The 20,060-nt window shown below is 41.9% G+C and overlaps 1 protein-coding gene across 1 annotated transcript in view; it reads left to right on the top strand.

Moving 5' to 3' along the window:
* The window catches only part of TTBK1 (tau tubulin kinase 1), a 97,810-nt gene that overhangs the window by 8,196 nt on the left and 69,554 nt on the right, over positions 1–20,060 (top strand). Inside the window, exons 4-5 of the mRNA XM_068404713.1 lie at positions 4,642–4,789; positions 17,852–17,925. Coding sequence (XP_068260814.1) covers positions 4,642–4,789; positions 17,852–17,925 — 222 coding nt within the window. The remainder of the gene's footprint in view (positions 1–4,641; positions 4,790–17,851; positions 17,926–20,060) is intronic.

The following is a 20,060-nucleotide window of genomic DNA, read 5'->3' as shown; positions in this document are numbered from 1 at the left end:
TTGTCAACAACTAGCTCTAACTAGAGAAATGGCCTTTTATGTTTTATAATGTTAGTTCACAGGAGTCTTCAGTACTGCAGTGATGTCTTTACCCCACTTGAAGGCCCTGAGAAATTACATGACTTGCTAAAGGGCATAAATAGCAATGAGAAATTCTAATTCCCAGCGCTGAGTAGAACTGGGAATTTGGCCTTGTGCTAGCTAAGTTGTGTGTTGTGAGCCTTCATTGAACAGTCATTTCTGTTCCCCCAAAGGTGCATACCCTTTAGGCAGGCCCTCTGTGCTGTCCCCTTGCTGTACTTGATGTTGGTGTGGGACCAGTCAGAGCTGCGAGTTGTATGGGGCTCAAAGTAATCTGGAAAAAATATAAAAATACCTCTCTTGGCCGAAGGAAATGAATAGCGTAGGATCAAGTGACAGATGAAAAAGGGAGTGTACCTTAAAGTGAGCATACAGCTGTAACATCAGTAGTAGCATTTTTTTCATTATCATAGACCTTTCTGAATCTAATCCATAGCATGAAAGCCAGACAGTCCAAGCTTTGCTGTTAGTGATGGATCCTGCTCAGGCAGGTGTGTGGCATATTTATGTGATGCTGGGGTTCAGCTGCCAGAAGGCTTTTTGTGTAATTTGTCCTCCCATTGTGACTGTCTCTGGCTGGGCATCTGCTTGAACCTTGTAATTCTTAGTGCTGGCATACTTCCAGTATTGAGCCAATTTCTAATTTTAGATCAGTGTAATGTATTCCTGGAATTACTTTCCTCCTCTCCTCCTATATGCTGGCTGACAGAGTTTTGACAAATGAAGATGTTAGTTCCCTGTGGTTATCCTGTTGGTAGTTCATTTTCCTGTTGCTCCAAGTGCATAAAGTTTGTCTGTCTGGTAGCAATGGTATTTTTGTTCCTATTTTTGGAGAAAGGCATGGACAGGGAGTGCTTATGCTTTTTAGCAAAACTTTTGGACTCGAAGTATTCTTTTGAGTCATCGTTCTTTACTTGCAGATATTTTTGAAGCTTTGACTGGATGAAATTTGGACAGTACTGGAACCATGTGACTTTTGCTTGGGTGACTTGATGCACATATGCTCTGAATGATGTGAACTGCTTTGTTCAGGGGAGGGAACAAAGTCAAACATAACTTGTATTTGCTTTGAATTAGGTATAGATGTTAAGACTGAATGGATGTATATCTCTATTCCACCTATACGCTTTGTACTGGGGATTCACAACTAAGACTTATGAGCAAGACAGGAGCTGGCAGCTCTTGCACTGAGCTTTGAATACAAGTGGTGACCCTTGTACACATGTATGCTCTTTTGTCAGGTGCAATCCATGCTTTGGTTTCTTCCAGGTTTCTGAGGTTCTTGAACTGAAGTTTTGAACTTGTCCTTATCCTGTTTATTTTGGAAACCTTGATGGAAGGCCCACAAACTTTTGTGGACTTTTCACCTTGTTTTGGTCACAAAGGCCATTTATGGTTCCAAGGGGGAAATCGGGACAAGGAAGATGCTTTGTCAGTCTTGGGGCTGGTTTTGGTCTCAATCTATGCAGAATTGCTTTAAGTGGGCCTTGGCAGGTCTTCAGATGTTTTAGTGTGTGGCCGGTTGGCTTCTTGATTTGCTTATCAGTTCATGCCTGTTTTATATAACTTAGTTTTCCCTTGAGATGAGTGTAACTCCAGTCCTCCTAAGCAAGTTGAGTGAGAATTTGGTGAATGTAGGTCCAGTCTTCCTCATCTGTTGTTAAGTTAGATGCGGCCTGCTAACCATTTCTGGATCATGTAGCCCACTGAGTTGGACTGCAGGAGTTGTAGGCTTGACTATACAAGTGTTCCTAAAAGGCAGTCATGGTAGTCACTGTTTGACCTTGGCAACATTTGAAGCCTGTGGGTGACAGCCTTGACGCTGGCTGAGTTCACCCTAGTCACTGGCTCTCGGATTGGTCCTTTGCTCTGAATTCAGAGCACGTGTTCCTGACCTTGCCACCAATCCTGAGACCGAACCACTTGTGCCTTGGTTCTGGAGCATTTTCCTGGGACGGTTTAGTCTTTATAGAATATCCTTGGAAGGCAGACTTTGTCTTACATACGTGCTGAATAAAAGATTCAATTTGTAATTGAAGGCTATTTTTGGTTGGGGGGGGCTGTTGCCTTGTTTTTTTGAACTGTCCATCTGTGAGTACTGATTTCTGCTTAGTGGAAAGGCTGTGTGTTGTTTTTGGTTTTTTTAATAGGCTCTGGAGGATTGTGCTGCAAGCGTCTTTTCAGGATAAATCAAAAATATGTCAGGATATTTAAAGGAGACGTCAAAGGGAGCCATCTGTGTCCTGTGTAACTACTGATACGTCCAGGGGGGCTTTTGGGAGTGGCTTCCCCCATCAGGACATGGCTGTTTTGTGTTGGTAGTCCTGAGGGACAGTCCAGTTTGGGGAATTCCTGGAACCCCCTAGTTGGAGACTGCTGCAGTGAGGGTCAAGTAGAGGGTCTGTGCTGGCTCAGCAATATTTCTCCCCAGATCCATTTCTTGAACTTGCAACCCAGAGAGATGTTTGAGTAGCCTATGTTTCTTCTCCATCCCAGCTATGTTGTGTTATATTGATTACTGTTGACTTTTTCTTGCTGTGTTACCCATTTTCTCACAGAGACATTTTTAAATTAAAAAAAATTTAAAAAATTTAAAAAATTTTAAAATTTTAAAAGATTAAAAATTTTAAAATATTAAAATTTTGAAAGATTAAAAAATCTTCCTCAAAGTCCTTCCAGATCCCGACTAAACTTTTTGCCTTCTGCAGCTTTTACTGTCCTTTTCCCTTTCTCTTCTGTGTTGTTAATACGTCAGGTAACAGAAGATCTTGTGTACTGAATCCTGAGCTATTAGCTGTTATGTTGTTGCTATGCTGAATGTAGCGTTGTTTTGATAGAAAGATTTTTAATAGCCAGCTCACTTAGTGTGGATTTCCAAGTAGAAGTAGGGCTGCACTGTAATAATTTATGAATAATATGTGGTGACCTAGTTATTGGGCTGTTTATGGTATGAATGTGCCTGTTTAGCCCAGTAGAAGGTTGCGAGGAAAAATAACAAGTAAAAGGAGAAGAATGGCTCCGGACAACAACTGTCAAAGGGCTATCAAGAAATCGCTTCAGACAAAATAGTCAGGCTGTTAATATGGAAAATACTACCTTCTTCATGCAGAACTGTTTTTCTTGACCTGGGAGACAGAAAAGCAAACAGTTCGGGTCACCTTGAGAAGGTAAAAAACCCTGCCCTTGAGAGGCAGGGCCCTTTGTTCAGCAAACTGGACAGATGCACAGGACAGACCTTCTGTGGTGCAGAAGACACTAAAATATCATCTAAACCTCATTAAATTATGTAAGATACGTTTGACTATCTGCCTAATTTAAACTTCATTTTCTCTTCAAGTGTTATTGCTGCCGTTGGAAGGAAGCAGTGCTCGGGGCTTCCTGGGTAGTTGTGAACAGAAGGAACACGAAATGCTGAAGGGAAGGGCTGCAGCTAGGTTCAATGAGCAAGTGCTAAGCAGATCAAAGGAGCCCTGATCTAGCTCAGCTGTAAACCTGAATTTGTTCCTGGGCAGCACAGTATGCTTTAAATATATCTAAGAGAAACAAATATAAAATCATTTTCCTAGTGTAGACATTGACACTTGCAACACATTAGGAGTCTGTCTTATATGTGCATATGCATAACTGTGTGTGCACATGCTGTCAAGTCTCAGCAGAAGGAGAATCAAGGAATCACCTTCCAGGAAAGGCAGAGGATCCCAGCTTCCTCTCTGAGTGGGTGGCTACTCCAGAACAGGCAGACAATCTATCTCTACTAGATGCATATCAAATATGCTGAAACTTCAACATCTTTAGCTTTGAGTTTATGTCGATTGAAATTGTTTTGATTTCCAAGTAGTGATATCCTTCTATTGTGAAACAGTCTTTAATTTTGCTCAGAGATGCAAAAAACATCATTTGGTGTGGTTTAAAATTAAAAAGAAGAAGAGATAAGGAGAGAATGAGAAACAATGGAGCTGTACTTGTGGCTTGTATGTAACTGTTGTGAGGTAATGCAGTTGGCAGTTCTCTGAAATGTGACACTGAAGTAAGCTCACTAGCAGAGCAGGTCAAAGCATCTTGTAAAATATTCCAGTGGATATTTTGTTCTGTATTTAAAATTCTGTGAATGAGATGTAAACTTCATTTAACATATTTATTGAAAGCATTAGTTCCAACTACCATGGTTGTGTTTTACTGCAGAGACGTGTTTGTTGAGAAGGAATTACAGTTTTTGTCTACCATGGTCTGGATAGTGGTTCTACTATCTCCTTGAAGGGTCTTTCCTTGAATTTTGGCAAGAACATTATTGAGGTAATAGGTGTTATCATTTGCTTTTAAATGTCTCATCACTTGCTAGGCTTGTTCTTTGTTGTTACAGCAAAGAATTTATACATAGCACAGTCAAGTGGGTAGCTGGACTTTTGCCTAGCTGTGCAGTGAAGGGATTCAGGCACAGCACAGATTGGGAGCTGAGTTTGTTCTCCCTATGCAGTAAAGAAGCTAGTGCCTGGCTCTGTGAGAGCAAATTTGATGTTGTCTCTCTTGTACATTGTACCAAACCTCTTTGTACTTTTCTAGTTGAAGAAGATTGGTGGTGGTGGCTTTGGGGAGATCTATGAGGCGATGGATCTGCTGACCCGTGAGAATGTGGCCTTGAAGGTGGAATCAGCCCAGCAGCCCAAGCAAGTTCTCAAGATGGAAGTGGCTGTCCTGAAAAAGCTGCAAGGTAAGGCAGAAAGCTCTATGGAAGTGCTAAAGGTCACTGTGTGTGTTAACAATTAGAATCCAAAGTTGCAAATGTTTTTTACAATTTTTCTCTTCAACTTCCATGTGATATTATATTAAGTCATTCAGCTCAGAAAGTTATTACATTCTGCAAAGCATCCTACTCAAGTGAGTTCCAACTACAGGGACTATTTTTGTCTGCCAGGCCATAAGAACTGGAGACTTAAACTATTGGTACGCTGGTCTGTGCAGTCTAGTGATGCTGATTAGGTAATAAGGAATAGAGCAAGCAATGTCTGACTAAGAAATGAGGTCAGCTGATTGCCTCCCAGAGGACTAGGACAATGTTTGTGACTATACCTGTGACCATGGCAGAGTCTCCAAGTAAAATGGTTGACTAGTAGATGAATGCAAAAAGTGGATACCATGAAGTATAGGGAAACTGGCAATTAGTTAATTTTTCATGTACCTGCCTGTCCTTAAGGCAAAGTGTGAAGTGATTTTAGGTCTTTTAGTTTTGGGAGCGGTGGTTTTGAATTACGTTAATTTGAATGATATACCTATTCTTAATTTTCCCTAACACAGCTTCTTTTGAACCCCTGGGACCATCAATTTCTATAGTTGAACCTGGCAAAGCCTAAAAGTAGGTTTCAAACTGACTGGGAAGCAGCAAAATGGGAGCCTTCCTTGACTCACGTCCAACCCTGCTTCCACGTAAGAAATTACACTGAAGGGGGACTTGCCTTATACCAGGATGCTATTTTCTGTTTACTGAGATGAAACTATAAATAAGGCTAAAAGTTAAAACTTCTTGTGCTGGTCTTTAAAGTCACAGTCATTCTCAGGAGTGAATTAGTAGAATAGGGTGAAAGAAGCCAGCCAGTGTCCCAAAGACTTTTGCAATGCTGATGAGATACAGTTTAACACCAAAGGGCGCAAGGGAGCAATCTTGCTGCAGTTGTTCCTGGCTGAAGGAACAGTGAGGGGGCTTCTGCTAAAAACTCATCACTAGGGAAGGATGTAAACAAGGAATTTCCAAATTTGCCTTTGAGGAACGGAGAATGTCTGTTTGCTGAAGTGCATTGTGCATGGATTTCCTTGTGAAGGCAAGGGCAGCTATTGACAGGTACAGTTTACATGTTCCAGTATAATATACCTTTGAAGGGATGTTCGTTTTTGCAGGATTCCCATTTGGGCTGAGGAGACACCTTCCCATGAAGCACTGAGTAGTATCCTTATCACCACAGCTTATGCTTCAGAGATAGTGTTGTGGCTCTCTGTCCGTGTCTATACCTCTGCCCTTGCACAAAATCTCCAGAGGTATGATTGAATTAAAGAGTGAGACTGTTGCAGGTCTTGTGAAACAGGGGTTACTCAATGTTTCTGACAGATCGCCTCTAGGTAAAAGTCAGTGAATTATTTTTGAAGGTCAAATAGTTTTCCACATTTCAGCTCTTGTAAGAGGAGGACTGATAAGGCTTTTTTTGAATACACTGTATTGTAATAGATGCAGCTGAGCTGTGTAAAAAAATCGAAAGAAAGGAGAAATCAACCCAGGTTGTTAGGAGGATGCTTGCTGTTGATCTATGGATACCAAAGCTCCCAGAGAACATCAGAGCAGGTGGTTGAGGTCTGAAAGCAACTTAGTGAGGGCAAGCAAGGCAGAGACTTAGATTTTTGCATTTGGTTGTACGCTTGGAACTGCTCAGAACTGAGTGAGGGTGTGACTGTGCAGAATGGTGGATTATTAGAATACAAAAGACAATGCTATCATGCTGGCTAGTGTCAATATGTGTCGCATCCAGGGCAGGGAATGCTTGAAAAACATGACCTGAAGTCACCAAATCAAAACTAGCATCAGAAAATGTGCAAGGAGTTGCCTAATACTCATGCTTTGCCATCAGTGTTTATTTCTGGAAACTAGTTGAGAATACCAAATGCTTGGGAAAACACCTGCAGTTGTACACAGCATGATCCTGGCAATTGGGAGAGGGAGTGGTGGTGTGTGGAATTAGGAAAGTCCCTTGGCAAAGCAGTTAGCAAATATTAGGGACAGAAAAGACAGAAGCAGAATAATTAGCTATGCATCAGCAGTCCTGCATTTAAGAATGACGAGTTCCTTCAGCCACATTTTTACAAATCAAGCTGTTCTGTGAAGAATTTGGCTTTTTTGGTTCAAGGTTAATCCCCAAATGCTTTACTGAAATAAATTATAAAGTTAAAATAAGAAATAAGGTTGAGGGAGTTGGGAATCATGTATTGTGTGTGTTTGCGCTGTGAGCTGTTGTGAAGAGGTGAGAAACATTTCAGAAAGGGAGGCACTGACTTTATCCAAACGGTGGATGGAGGAAGTTGGTGGTATTACCATAGGTGATGTAGTTGGTTCGTGGTTTTCCAGGTGAAAGGGAAGGGAACAGTGTTGTCTAAAATTCCTCCGTACTTTTCTGGTAGCATTGAGCATTGCAGTCCTTCTTAGATAGTACAGCTTTATAGTTTTCTATCCAACACTGAAGGTCTAATGAGCTGCTACTCTTTTCAGAGCTTGTGATCAGGGTCTTGCAAGTTGCTAGAGCTTCACAGAGTTTGGGATAGAAAAGGCTGGCCATTAGCCCATACTGCAGACCTACCTCAGGACGTGATTTGGGTGCAGCCCTACCTCTTAGTGCAGTAGGTCCTGATTGGTTTGGACTGCAGGCTGTTGCCAACAGTCAGACTTTTTGGGACACTTTCTGGAATAGCCACATACGGAACACAGATGCAGGTCCCTCACAATGTCCTTTCTGCACTGGCAGTTCACACAGAACAATTGGGGAACTAATCAGTTAATTACTCTTCTAGAGAGTCTCTATACCTTCTAATAAACACTCTGTGTAGTTTCCTACTGTGAGGGTTGTCACTTTTTTTCACTGTGAGTGTGGTCAAACACTGGCACAGGTTGCCCAGGGAGGTTGTGGAGTCTCCGTCCTTGGAGATGCCCAAAACCCAACTGGATGCGGCCCTGGACAACCTGCTTTAGCTATCTCTGCTTGAACAGGGCGGGTGGACTAGCTGATCTGAAGAGGTCCCTTCCAACATAAATGATTCTGTGATACTTGTGCTTGGCTATGTGAGATCACTGCCACTTCAGTATCTTTCAACTGCCCTGTAGAGTTGTTCTGTTCTGCTCTTACTTGATTTGATTTTTCTAGCTGTAAAGTGCTTTTTCTTTATCTGTTTAGGTATTAATGTCTTTGGCAAAGTTCTTTCTTACTTGTATTGTTACTTGCAAGGATCATAGGTCGTTTTCTGACCAACCTTGCAAATCTTTATACTGTCTTGGGGCTGGGAAGCACCAGGCTTTGGGTGAAACATGATTGAGAAGTCAGCTTACAGAGTTTCTTGCTCAAGCAGGTGATGAGCTGAAGGTCTCTGTTGTCCTGTTGTTACACATTTACCCAAAAAGTTTCCAGCAAAATTTCTGTCTTTTTCTTGCCTTCCATGGACTATTTTAGTGAAGTCAAACCCTCTTGGTCCCCCAGAGTTGTTGTGGAGTATTTCCTTGTTCAGGCTGGGCTTGCAGGGCTCAGGACATTCTGTCTGGTGCTACTCTATCTGGCCAATTCTAATCAGAGCACCACAAGATAACACTTTTTTCATCTTTGTCAAGCACTGTTTGGCTTACATTGTCCTGTTGCTCCCCTTTTCTGACAGGGCCTTGGCACTGTTGAACCAAAGCTGTTCTCTTTGTGTGTGTTGGTAAGCTTGCTTGGGGAACAGGGAAATTGCATTTTCTTTCTGGTACCATTAGGAGTGTTGACCTCAGTATCACAAAGTGTATTACTGTCCTGGCTGCTCAAGGAGGCCTGCACCCTCCACAGTACCTGATTTTACCCTTATCATCATTGCAGCACAAGCAGATGGGATCCTCCATGATGCCAGGCCTCTTCCATGAGGAGTCACCATTTGAAAACAAGTCTTTCTTTCCAAATCCTCACCACGTGGTGGCATTCAGGCAACCATACTTTGTTGTAGAAACAGTGGCCACTACAGATTATGACCTTAGATCTCTCTTTTACTTGAGGTCACACCATGTGTTTACCCACTGTCTGCTGTAGGTGAAGTCCTCTGCTGTTTATCAACACCAGCCTGAGCAACCCTTTTGGCCTGACTACAGGAGTTGCTCACCACTTCTGTCAGGCTTGATTATCTCTGGCTTTTCTGTCCCTTCCATGGATGAAGGAGTAAACAGGACTAAGTTGACCTGGAGGATCATAAAATTTTCCTTCCTTGAAGAACGCTGCTGTGCAGTTCCCAGCTACTGGGTGTCATGGAGAGTCCAAGGAACCACATCAGAGAGAAGACTTTTGCAGTAATAGATTCTTATGTACATATTTATCTCTAAAATGTGCAATAAGTAACAAGCAATATGAAAATGATATAAAAAATTCAGGGTGTACAGCAATAAGAAATGTGTGTATGTAGTTGGTAAGTATAGGGATAATAAATCAAAGTAATAGTGTGAAAAAAGATAATAAAAAAAATTATTTTATGGACAGCTAATTGAGAATTACCCTACTAGGGACAAAAATCTTACCTATAACAAATTCAGACAGTTTCAGGGATAGTTTGGCACATCTGCACAGGGAACTTCTGCATGAGTAAATGTTCTCTGTCAGAAGAATACTATTTTAGTGCCAAGCCCTCATTTTATTACCTTAATCACTACTGTAAAATTATCTTTAAGTGAGATAATTGTATATGATTGTACCATTTGCACACAATTTTAATCTATTGGGCATTTCTACTTTGCAGTCAAGCATTTTGAAACCAAGCCTAAGCTGCATTGGCAAAATACATCTTGCAGGTACAGCTTCTCACCAGCAGAGAAGGTTGCTGGTTTAGTTGTATCTACAAGAGTAGACAAGCCTTTTGACCTCATACGTTAAAAAGCAAATGGAAATAAGCTCTGTACGGCTAAGTGAATTAGCAACTTGCTTATCCAGAGAGCAAGAAGAGCCTTTGCTGGGTTTTCTATGTTTCACCCTCTTAAGCCACGTCTACATCAGTGAGCAGTATAGTACCAGCAGATCCATGGATAGAAGCAGTTTCTCAGGCCTATACATCTCCAGCATATATGGCTTGGGGATTTTACTTTATAAACAGCATGTGTTTTGGGGATTTTGGTTTGGGTTAATCTGGTCCCCTTGTCTGAGGGACCAGTTGTTGGTTTGGACTCTCTCCTTTAGGATCTGGGGACTATTTGGTGTGCACCTGGAATGGAGCTCCTGGGTCTGTTGGCTCAGAAAAGTTTGCGTGACCCAAAGCCACTTTGTGAACAACACTGACATGTGGTAATTGTGATGATTTAAGGCAGTACGGGGCTTGCTTTAAAACCTTATTGCTATTATAAACCAGGACTTTGAGACTCTTGTTCTTTGGAATCATGGGGAGAAAAAATGGGATGGTTTCCTGTCATTGAACACATTGAAGGAAGAGTCCTGTCACTTCTAGAAGAGCAGATGTTTTTTCATATCTTCAATGCTTTTCTAACCCTTTGGAATACAGACAGAGAGAAACCTGCGTACTCTCTCTATGACTTTTTTTTCCCACCCTGGATTTGCTGTGGAGCAACATTCAGGTGGCAAAGGAGCATCTGTGAAATACTATCTGGACTCCGTTTCCCATTTCTGAGGTCTTTGAGGTTAATCAAAACACAACAGCTCTGTTAGAACAGCTCTTGCACAGCTTTTGAGGTGCTTGGCTTGGGGTGTCTCAGTGTCAGTCTGCCTTGCCAACAGCAGCCTTAATTGCAGAAATAGTAAACCAGTATCCCTCATTAAATCCAGTGGATTATTTTCTCTAGCTTTTGTGCTGCTGCAGAGAGGGGTGTGGAAACCATCTTTACATGCCAAACCAGGCACTGTGTCTGCTCTAGATGCTCAGCTGGGGCTGTGTGATGCTTTGAATTCAAAAGTATTCTCCCTGTCCTTATCCACATCTTGATAGGTCTCTCTGGGAACACTCTGAGGGCTTGTGAGACTAGAACGGTGCAAAACGATCTCTCACAAGGTGTGCACTTTGGATGCCTTCTGGTCCACAGGCTCTACAAAACACAGATGTGGCCACGGCATTCTGTTTCCTTTGCTGGGCTTCTCCTTGAAGCAGCCTAACAGTCAGATTGTCAGTTGAAATGGCCAGATTATTCTGGTGCTGAGCACTGTTTTCTGTTCATCCACAGGGGCAGTTTTGCCCTGGTATGAGGCTACGAAGTCCTGTGTACTTGCCTTTGACATCACTCCGCAGCCAGGTATTCCTAAGCTCTCTTCAGTGTGTCATTTTCTTCGTAAATGCCTTCTTTTCAGTGTAACCAATCTCATTGCATAGGAGACTGATTAATTTTATTCTGCAGTGCAGAGAGCTTCTGCATATTGAGTAGTTGTGCAAGATACAGCCTGTTCACAGGCACTGTACTTTTTGAGTACCTGGTTTTATTACAGCAGATAGTGAAGCAGGTCTGTGTTGCTTGTTCCCCGTTTACTGCCAGGGTTGGACAGGTAAGGGTTTCCTAATAAAATAAGGGAAGAAAAGTGATCTTGCTTGGTTTTTCTTATTTGCCAGTCCTAGTTTTTTCTTTTTGCATATGTGAGGTTTTCATGTTAAAGTAGTGCCTTAACTCTCTGTGATTCAGTTTCTGTTACTTTTGTAGACGTTTTATATGTTTCTACAGTACTTTGCTAGATGGACATAACCAAGCTATCTGTAAAGGCTGGAAAGCAGGGTAAATTACCCTTGGCAGGTTTTTAGGCTATCACAGGGGGGCAGATCCAGACACTTGATGTAGCTCTAGCCTCTCTGCCCAGCACTGCATTTTTCTATGTAGAAGAGTCCTATGGGTGTTTGAATGAACTGTCATTTGGGCCACATGTTTTCTGTGTCAACCATGGTGTCACGGGATGGGGGAAGGACATGGGATGGATGAAAGAGGATGTAAACCACACTTTTTTTGAGACTGTGTTGAATTCTTGCTCCTTTGCTATTCTGCCTTGCCCTGTGTGGGATCTATTGTCAGTTGTTCATCTTTAAGTTTTTAGTGGCCTTGGGAAAAAAGTAGAGGAAATTATGCCGTGCAAGGTCATGCAGTTTTACCTTTTACTGTTCGATTAGAAGATGACAACCAGCCTTTTGTTTTTATGTCCATTAGTTCATTCATTTATTACAGAAGTACTAGCAAGGTTAACCCGCTTGATTAAATCCTAGTTGATTACTATTGGATAATGTCATTGTTTAAGCCTTGCTTCCAGCATGGAATTTGTTTTCTTTCATGTTCAAAACTCCTTGTCTCCAGCTGAGTTGACAAGTCCCTGAAGTCAGCTAGTTTGTCTGGCCAGAGATGAAACTTGCTAATTGCAAAGGAAAGACTATTGTATGTTAGTCAGCTTTGCCAAGGTACAGACACCATTTCCAAGTAAAGTTACAGGATGAGAAAATAACTCTCATTTCATTTTCTGGTCCTGATGGTTCCTTCATTTCTTTAGAATATTTGTACAGAAGTGAATTCAATATCCCCACAATACAAAAATCTGTGATAAGCTGATAAACCTGATACTGATGTTGACAGTTGAATAAAAAAGAGGATAGCTGTAAAATGTATATTATATCTATAATGTAGAGCATGAGAAATAGCTGCAGCTTTCCAAATGCCAGCGAGAGCAATTGTATAGCTAGATGTCCACAACTGTGCATACAATAGAGACCCTGGCATTGCCGAGTGCTCAAGCAAGTCATGTCACTAAGCACTTGGGCTTTTCCTGTGCAGTTGTCTTTAGGGTTGAGCTTGTGTCCAATGCCTCTCGGTGCACCTCTGAGAAAAGTCGGGCTCCATCTTCTCGGCACTGTTCTGTTAGGGGGCTCTGACCAGCAGTTAGATCCCCTTCTGCTGCCTTGCTAAGGCTGAACAAGCCCAGTTCTGTGACACTTTCTTTGAATGTCATGTTCTCGTTTTCCTGCAACCATCCTGGTGGCCACTGCTGGGCTCACGGTGTTATGTCACTGTTGGTCTTGTACTGCAGAAAAAATGGAGGAATTAGTAAGGTAACAGTTACAAGAGTAACAATAATTGCCATGAGATTTGTGATAATCTTTGCAGTAGAAGTTTCTTCAGTGTTTTGGATGGACTGTTAGCAATGAGACAGATCATCTATGGAGATGAATCACAAAATAATTTTAGTATAAATTTAAAAGATTAAATTCTTGAACTTCTTTAGGGAGAAGGGTGGTTATTTGTTTTCTGCAGGTGAAAATGCAGGAAATATGGAATCTGTTACCAAAAAAAAGATACTTCAAATTGCAACAATAATGTCACATATTTCTTTCTTACTATTTATTTGATTAGTTTCATTGTTGTATTGAAAATACATTAGGAATATTTAAGAACTTAAACAAGTAGGAGATTGGAATGAATAGTGTTTTCCAGCAGTTTGAAATTGATCCGTGTGGAAAAATACACTCAAAAAAGGATCATCATTTAATTTTTTGAGTGCTGTGTAATGAAAGTTTTTCATGTAATGGAAGTTTTTAAGTATTAACATAGGGTTTTTAATCATATCTCTACAAGGTGATGGATATCTGTCCTAGGGTGGAAGGATTTTCCAGATACTTGAAGTTATTTTCATACATGAGGACATGGTTATTGACTGCAATTTTTAAGTTCCTTCAGAACAAGGATGGTGAAGACCATTTCAGTTACTGAAATATTTGTATTTCTTACCCAGTATTATATGTGAGATTATTATGTTCATTTTAGTTTAAAGGCACCAGTAGAAACAGTATTTTTCTATGGGTGAACAATAAAACATTGCCTTGACTAAATGCTTGGAAAAATGAATGCATGTGAAACAAAATAAGACACGTTCTCTGAAACTTTTCTCAGGTCTGTGTTTACGAACATCAGACTGACTTATTCGTCCAACCTATGTTAATTAGTTTACAGGCCAAAACTCTATAATCTCTTACTCTATTCCTTTACTTTGTTGGAAGATAACTGCTTTGTTTTGGTAATAAAAAAATACAGATATAGGACCTATTTTCTGAAGTATGAGCTGTGATCTTCTGTAATATCAGAATGGCTGTTCAGTGGACCAGTCTAGCAAAGGAGCAAGTGTGATCTGGCGGTTAGTGCAGTAAAACGGTTGTAAGGCTTTCTATACTAAGTATACCTTGAAAAATCTCTTTTTTTTTTTCCTTTTTTTTGCTTTTCTGGGTTAAAATATGCTTTACTGCTCTCTGTGTTGTGATCTTCATGCTTGAGGAGGGCATGTGTGGGGAGAGGGCTACTTCCTTCTGCCTTAAAGGAAGGTATGACAGTCCCCTCATCCTGGCTGCACAGGAGGTTATTACCATGATTGTTCATGTGGGCTTCATAATTTTGATCAACCTCATGACTGATCTGTGGGAATCCAAAAGTCACGCCTGACTGTCAGCCTCCGTCTGCTACTTCAGCATGGCATGAACTGCTCCGAGAGAGCAAACACTTGTAACCTGGTGCCTCCTTTAGTTGAAAAATTAGTAAAAGCCTCGGAAACCCAGAGCGGTTGATGCTGCAAGCATTTATCCCATCTATATGGCGAGATGGCTGTACATACACCACCTCTAAATGTGGCCTGCTTTTTCTACGCTCTGTTATATTCCATTTGTTTCATGGAGGAATTGGCACAGTCTTCCCTCCCCACCTTTCTTCTTTTCCTGGTATTGCTTGTGTTGCAGAATAGTGCATGAGAGAGCTGTTCTAGGGAGAGCCTAAATTCCCAAGACCAACAGGTCAGGTAGGAGCCCATTTTAGGCTGGAAAGGAGGCTTCAGTATAAAATCAAGTAATTTTGGGGTTGTGCGTCATCAAGAACTGTCAGTCAGTTCATCATTTTCAAGAATTATAGTAAGCAGAAACATGTTGTCAGCCTAAACATGCATACAATTCTCAAAGATAAAAAATTAAATATTTAAATATTTTTTCTTTCTGTAGAATTTCCTGATCCAGAAAACAACAATGTTATGGAGGAAACGGATTTTTTTTAAAAAAAAAAGGTCTCATGAATATACTGGAAATCAGAAGAGACAGTACTGAATTAGCAGGGATCACAGTCAAGTGTCTTGGACACTACCACTCCTGTTTTGCTGAAATGATTGGTTTAGGTGGCCAAGTTCTTCCTGTCAGAGGATTGGTTTGTAATGATGTTGTCTGTAGTTTCACAGCAATAAAAAGTACATGCTGTCCTGCCTATCAGTGCTTTGCAATTATTTAAAACAGTAAAAGCAAGTAAAAATTGGAGTAATTTACCCTTTTCACCTTACAGTAGCTCTCATTCATTGCCAGTAGAAACAGTCATTGTTTTTGCTGTTGCCTCAATATCCATCTCCTGTTGCTCTGAAGGGCAAAACAAAGCAAAGTGGGACTCACAGTGTGTCTGTAAGTAAGCCAGACTGGTCTGTATGAATCTGTACGGACTTAAAGGAGTCAGGTCTGGGATGAGTGTGGACCTGTGCTGGCCTGTCCATCCTGTCCAAGAGATGTGTAGATTGCCACTTTGCTGAAGCACACAGGTATGTATCATAAGCTCCTAAAGAAACTTAACTAGTTCTTTCTGAGGTTTTTCAGATATGTTGACTTTGTAGCCACAAATCTGGCTTTGAGGCTGCCTTCACATCAGCAAGCAGCGTAGCCATCCGTATCGGGACTCATGGCAGGAAGATGTGTGGGACAGTTGAGGCTTGCTGGTGGTCCCTTCTTGGTAATGCCCAGGCCAGGATGTGTGCTACATCCAGGTAGTGTCTCAAGGAGTTCCCTCAGAAAACCAAAAACCTGTATGTCAAAATCAACACTGAATTTGCAGTGAATTTTGAGACAGTAGGACACCAGTGGCACCTAGTACTCATGGGCACACAGAGGACATGGGCTTGGTATGTAAGAAGGAGGATCAAGGAATAATGTGCAGGCTGCCCTGATGTATACTGAAGAGGGTACTTTCCTGATTTCTGAATATCTTTTCCTGAAATATGGTGGCTTGGTACATTCCTTGATGGTTTCAGCATCATCTTGCACAATCAGTCCTGAAACTGGACAACATTCTTAAGTCTGTGCCAGAGGCATGGAGGATCTGCAGCCACAGAACCTTCCTGCTAATCTAACCAGATATAGGTGGATAGAAGGATTGGTTGGTTTGTTTTAAGCCTGTTCTTCCAAAGGGAGTAAGGGGTAGCCAAGGCCTCTGTCCCTCCAGTTCTGGTTGCCAGCAGCTCTGTTATCTCCTTGTGGTGGGAGAGAGAGTGTGGGTGTTCTGCTGTGGGATGCTGCTGGGCCCTGGAGTGCAGGCTCTTGATGCTCTTACCAAGAGCCCTGGGATGGAGCTCCGTATTTCACAGCTGTATGTATTGCTCTGGTTCTCCAGTGAGAAAGCTGCTTCTTTGTCTCCTGCTGCCATCTGGAATATTGTGTCCAGTTCTGGGCCCCTCAGTTCAAGAAGGACAGGGAACTGCTAGAGAGAGTCCAGTGCAGAGCCACGAAGATGATTAAGGGAGTGGAACATCTCCCTTATGAGGAGAGGCTGAGGGAGCTGGGTCTCTTTAGCTTGGAGAAGAGGAGACTGAGGGGTGACCTCATTCATGTTTATAAATATGTAAAGGGCAAGTGTCATGAGGATGGAGCCAGGTTCTTCTCAGTGACATCCCTTGACAGGACAAGGGGCAACGGGTGCAAGCCAGAACACAGGAGGTTCCACATAAATATGAGGAAAAACTTCTTTACGGTGAGGGTGAGCGAACACTGGAACAGGCTGCCCAGAGAGGTTGTGGAGTCTCCTTCTCTGGAGACATTCAAAACCCGCCTGGACGCGTTCCTGTGTGATATGGTCTAGGCAATCCTGCTCCAGCAGGGGGATTGGACTAGATGATCTTTCGAGGTCCCTTCCAATCCCTAACATTCTGTGATTCTGTCATGTCTTGCTGTCCCCAGCAGTTTTTGATGCCCCAGGCCTATGGTGCACACAATGAGAGCAGTAGGAGGGTCCTAAGGGTGTTACAGGCAGTGCAGTTACTGATTACTGTTCATGTTCTTCCTTTTTTTTTTATTTTAAAACTGGGAAGTATCAAACAACAAGCTTTGATTTAAAAACTAACTAAAATCACCATTGCTCAAGTGCTACAAAGAAATACAGGGCAAAGCTATGCAATGATATTCACCCTCTTCCCTGCTTAGAAACCCCACCAGAAACCAAATGTTCACCATTGTGGTGTGCATCAACCTTTAGTTTGTTATGAATAGTCTGCTGTTAGAGGAACTCGGGCATGATTTTTTGCTAATACAGAGAGCACACCATCACAGATCCATTACAGGTCAGGATCTGAAACCACAGCCTCCGTTCCCTCTGCATTTTTTTTTATTGAAGATAGCTCCTGCCTGGTGCTATGTGATGAAATGTAGATGTTGCAGCAGCACTTTTGTGCCACAGAGGATGAACCTAGGTTCACTGGCTGAGTGTTGTGAGGTGGTTGGTTGGTTTTTATTTTGACTGAGTAGATGTAGTTTGTACTTCTAACGCCATGCCAGAACTTGACAAGAAATTGCCCAGGTTTATTTCCTTCTTTTATTGTGAAATTGCTTTAACGTTTCAATGGAGTTTTTGCATAAGCATCTTTCTTTTCCAGATATTTCTGACTATTAAAGTCAGGGTTTGTCCATGTCAAAGTAGCATTAGTTTAGCTGTTTCAGGGTAAGCAGTGCTAATAGGCAAATGTAGTGGTGGTGTGTAAAAGTCAGCATTTGCTGAGTAAAGTTGGTGTAATGAGCTTAAGCGTGCTGCCAGTGAACCTGTGAAACTATGTGGCCATGTGCGCTACCATGGTTTAGTTCAGGGATGGTGGTGGCTGTGGTGGTGTTGCATGCACATGGTGGTATAAACTGCAGTTTGTCACACTCTCACTCTGCTCTGTGTCAGTTTGAGAATTCAAGGATCCCTGACACTGACTTTTCTAAAAATTGTGATCACAGGGTTGTTATCTCATGTTCCACTCTCTGTGTTTCTGTTTGTTTTCAGGGAAGGATCATGTTTGCAGATTTATTGGCTGTGGAAGGAATGAAAAATTTAATTATGTGGTCATGCAGCTTCAGGTGAGTTCTGTGCTTCCCCTCTCCTCCCTGTCCCATGGAGATGACATCACATGGGAAGGATTTACAGTGAGACAATAAGGCCAAGCACTGGTGTAGAGACTTTGTTGTATATAGAAAGTGGGTGAAATGGGAGACAGTGAGAAGGGGTGGTGTTGCTGTGACATCCCTTGGGATAGCTCCGGTTGTCAAGATGTGCTAAAATAGTTCATAGTTCTGCTTTTCTGTTTAAGATGGCTTTCTGTCAGTTTTCTGGGGAAAGCAGTTCAGAATGCTCCCAGGATCCACCCACGATATCGTGCAGCAGTGGCAGCTGTTTGAAATATCTTCTGCTGAGCTCTGTGATGCAGCTTTCAAAATATGTCTCGTATCAGAGCTCAGAGTGCAGTGGGAGCCAGTGGTGTCACACCAGCAGCACAGTCTTCTCTATGAAAGGAAGTGATCTCTGGCCTCTCCATCTCAGCCAAGCTCAGCAGTAGCTTGGCTTCTGCTGTGAAAGTGTTTTCTCCTGTTTGAACACTGCTGATATTAAGTCAATATGGGTAAATACTTGGGTAGATAGCACATAGTAACTGTACTGCTAGACAGCCAGCTACTCCTGTCAGAGTTAGCCGGCTGGTCTTACGTGGGTGTCTACACAAGCCATAATAACAGCAGGAGCTGCAGGGACCTCTGCATGGTTCAGCATGAAACTTCACCAAGAAAACATATATAGTTAGATCTCCAAAGCCCAAATATGATGGTACTGTCATGAAAACAACTTTATTTTTCACAAAAGCAGCTTTCTTTTACAGCATACAGTTGCAGGAAAAAGAGTTGGAGGGGAACAAGTGGGAAGAGATGGATGAGTCAAAAACACATGGAAGAAAGGCCTTTAAGGAGAGGGAGATTGTCCCTGGCTCGAGCAGAATACTTTTAAACTAAAGGTGCTTCTTTCTGACAGTTGCCTTGGAAGCTGGCCTGTTTCAGCACCTGACATAAGACTTGATAGGGAACTTGTCCTGTCTCTCTTGCAGCTTGTATCAAACAGTGCTTTGCTGTACAAAGCACTGTTTGATTATACAATACAAGCCTACCCTTCCCCTGAAGAGCTTACAGCCCATGTCATGTTTCTTTATTTGTAATTTGGGTGATAGAACATGCTGAAGGAAAGTGAGAAGGTTGAAGCACTAAGTAATGAGAAGTGAGCTGCTGCATGAACTGGAAGGATATTTTTAATTAGTGAATGGTGAATGAAGTAAAATAGACACCAGTACTTCTTTAAAATAAACTTCTAATTCTTTTGAAGTGTAGTTCTGCTTTGCAAGGTGGATGTGTAAAACCAGTAAATTCCTGGTGCTTGGGTTTGCCTTTTACAGACCGTTGGCATCCAAACTGCTGTTACGGATAGAAAAAAACCTTTTGCTCTCTAACCAACCCTGGCTGTTGCTGCTGATGCAATCTCAGTGTGAATATGATTCTTGAAAGGGCTAATCTGGAGCTCATGGAACAATAAGGCTTCTAACCCCCAAGTCCTCTCCTTAACAAACTTGATGAAGATGACTATACCTTGGAAAAAAACTTCTCTGCATAGAATCTCTTACTTTATAGCCTGTTCTTGACTATGTAGCTGAGCTCATAGAGTAGGCAGAGCTAAAAATCATTTCATTATTTGCAGATGAAGACTTTGATACTTAAAGCATTAGCTAGTTTTGCACCATCACTCTTCAGGCTAAAATTCTCCTTCAATTTCAAGGTCTGCTGAGACGTGGTTTATCGTGTGTCCCTCTGTCTCTCTGTCTATTGTGTACACAATTCTCTCTTTTCTCTTCCATCTCTGGGACTGAGGCTTCCATTCTAAGCTTTGCAACTCATTGCATCTGCTCTGTTTCTTAGCCAACCTGATGGTGTTTATTTGGAAAATAATGCTCATTTTCTGCCTTTTCCTGGGACAGTATTGGATATTCAGATGCTTTGGGTTGTTTCTGGAGAGCAGGTGTCTGAGGTCATCTCCCAGACCAGCTGGGGAAAATTATGGCACATTTCAGTGTTCAGCTCTGAAAAAAATCTGCCTTTCCCTGTTACCTTTGGATAAGAGAGTTGGTGTCCAAGGAACTACTTTACAGTGGAAAGAAAGATCTGCTGTCAGTTCAGTAACT

This window comes from Nyctibius grandis, chromosome 1, assembly GCF_013368605.1.
Source record: "Nyctibius grandis isolate bNycGra1 chromosome 1, bNycGra1.pri, whole genome shotgun sequence".
Lineage (NCBI taxonomy): Eukaryota > Metazoa > Chordata > Aves > Nyctibiiformes > Nyctibiidae > Nyctibius > Nyctibius grandis.
This window is presented reverse-complemented; position numbering and strand designations above follow the sequence as displayed.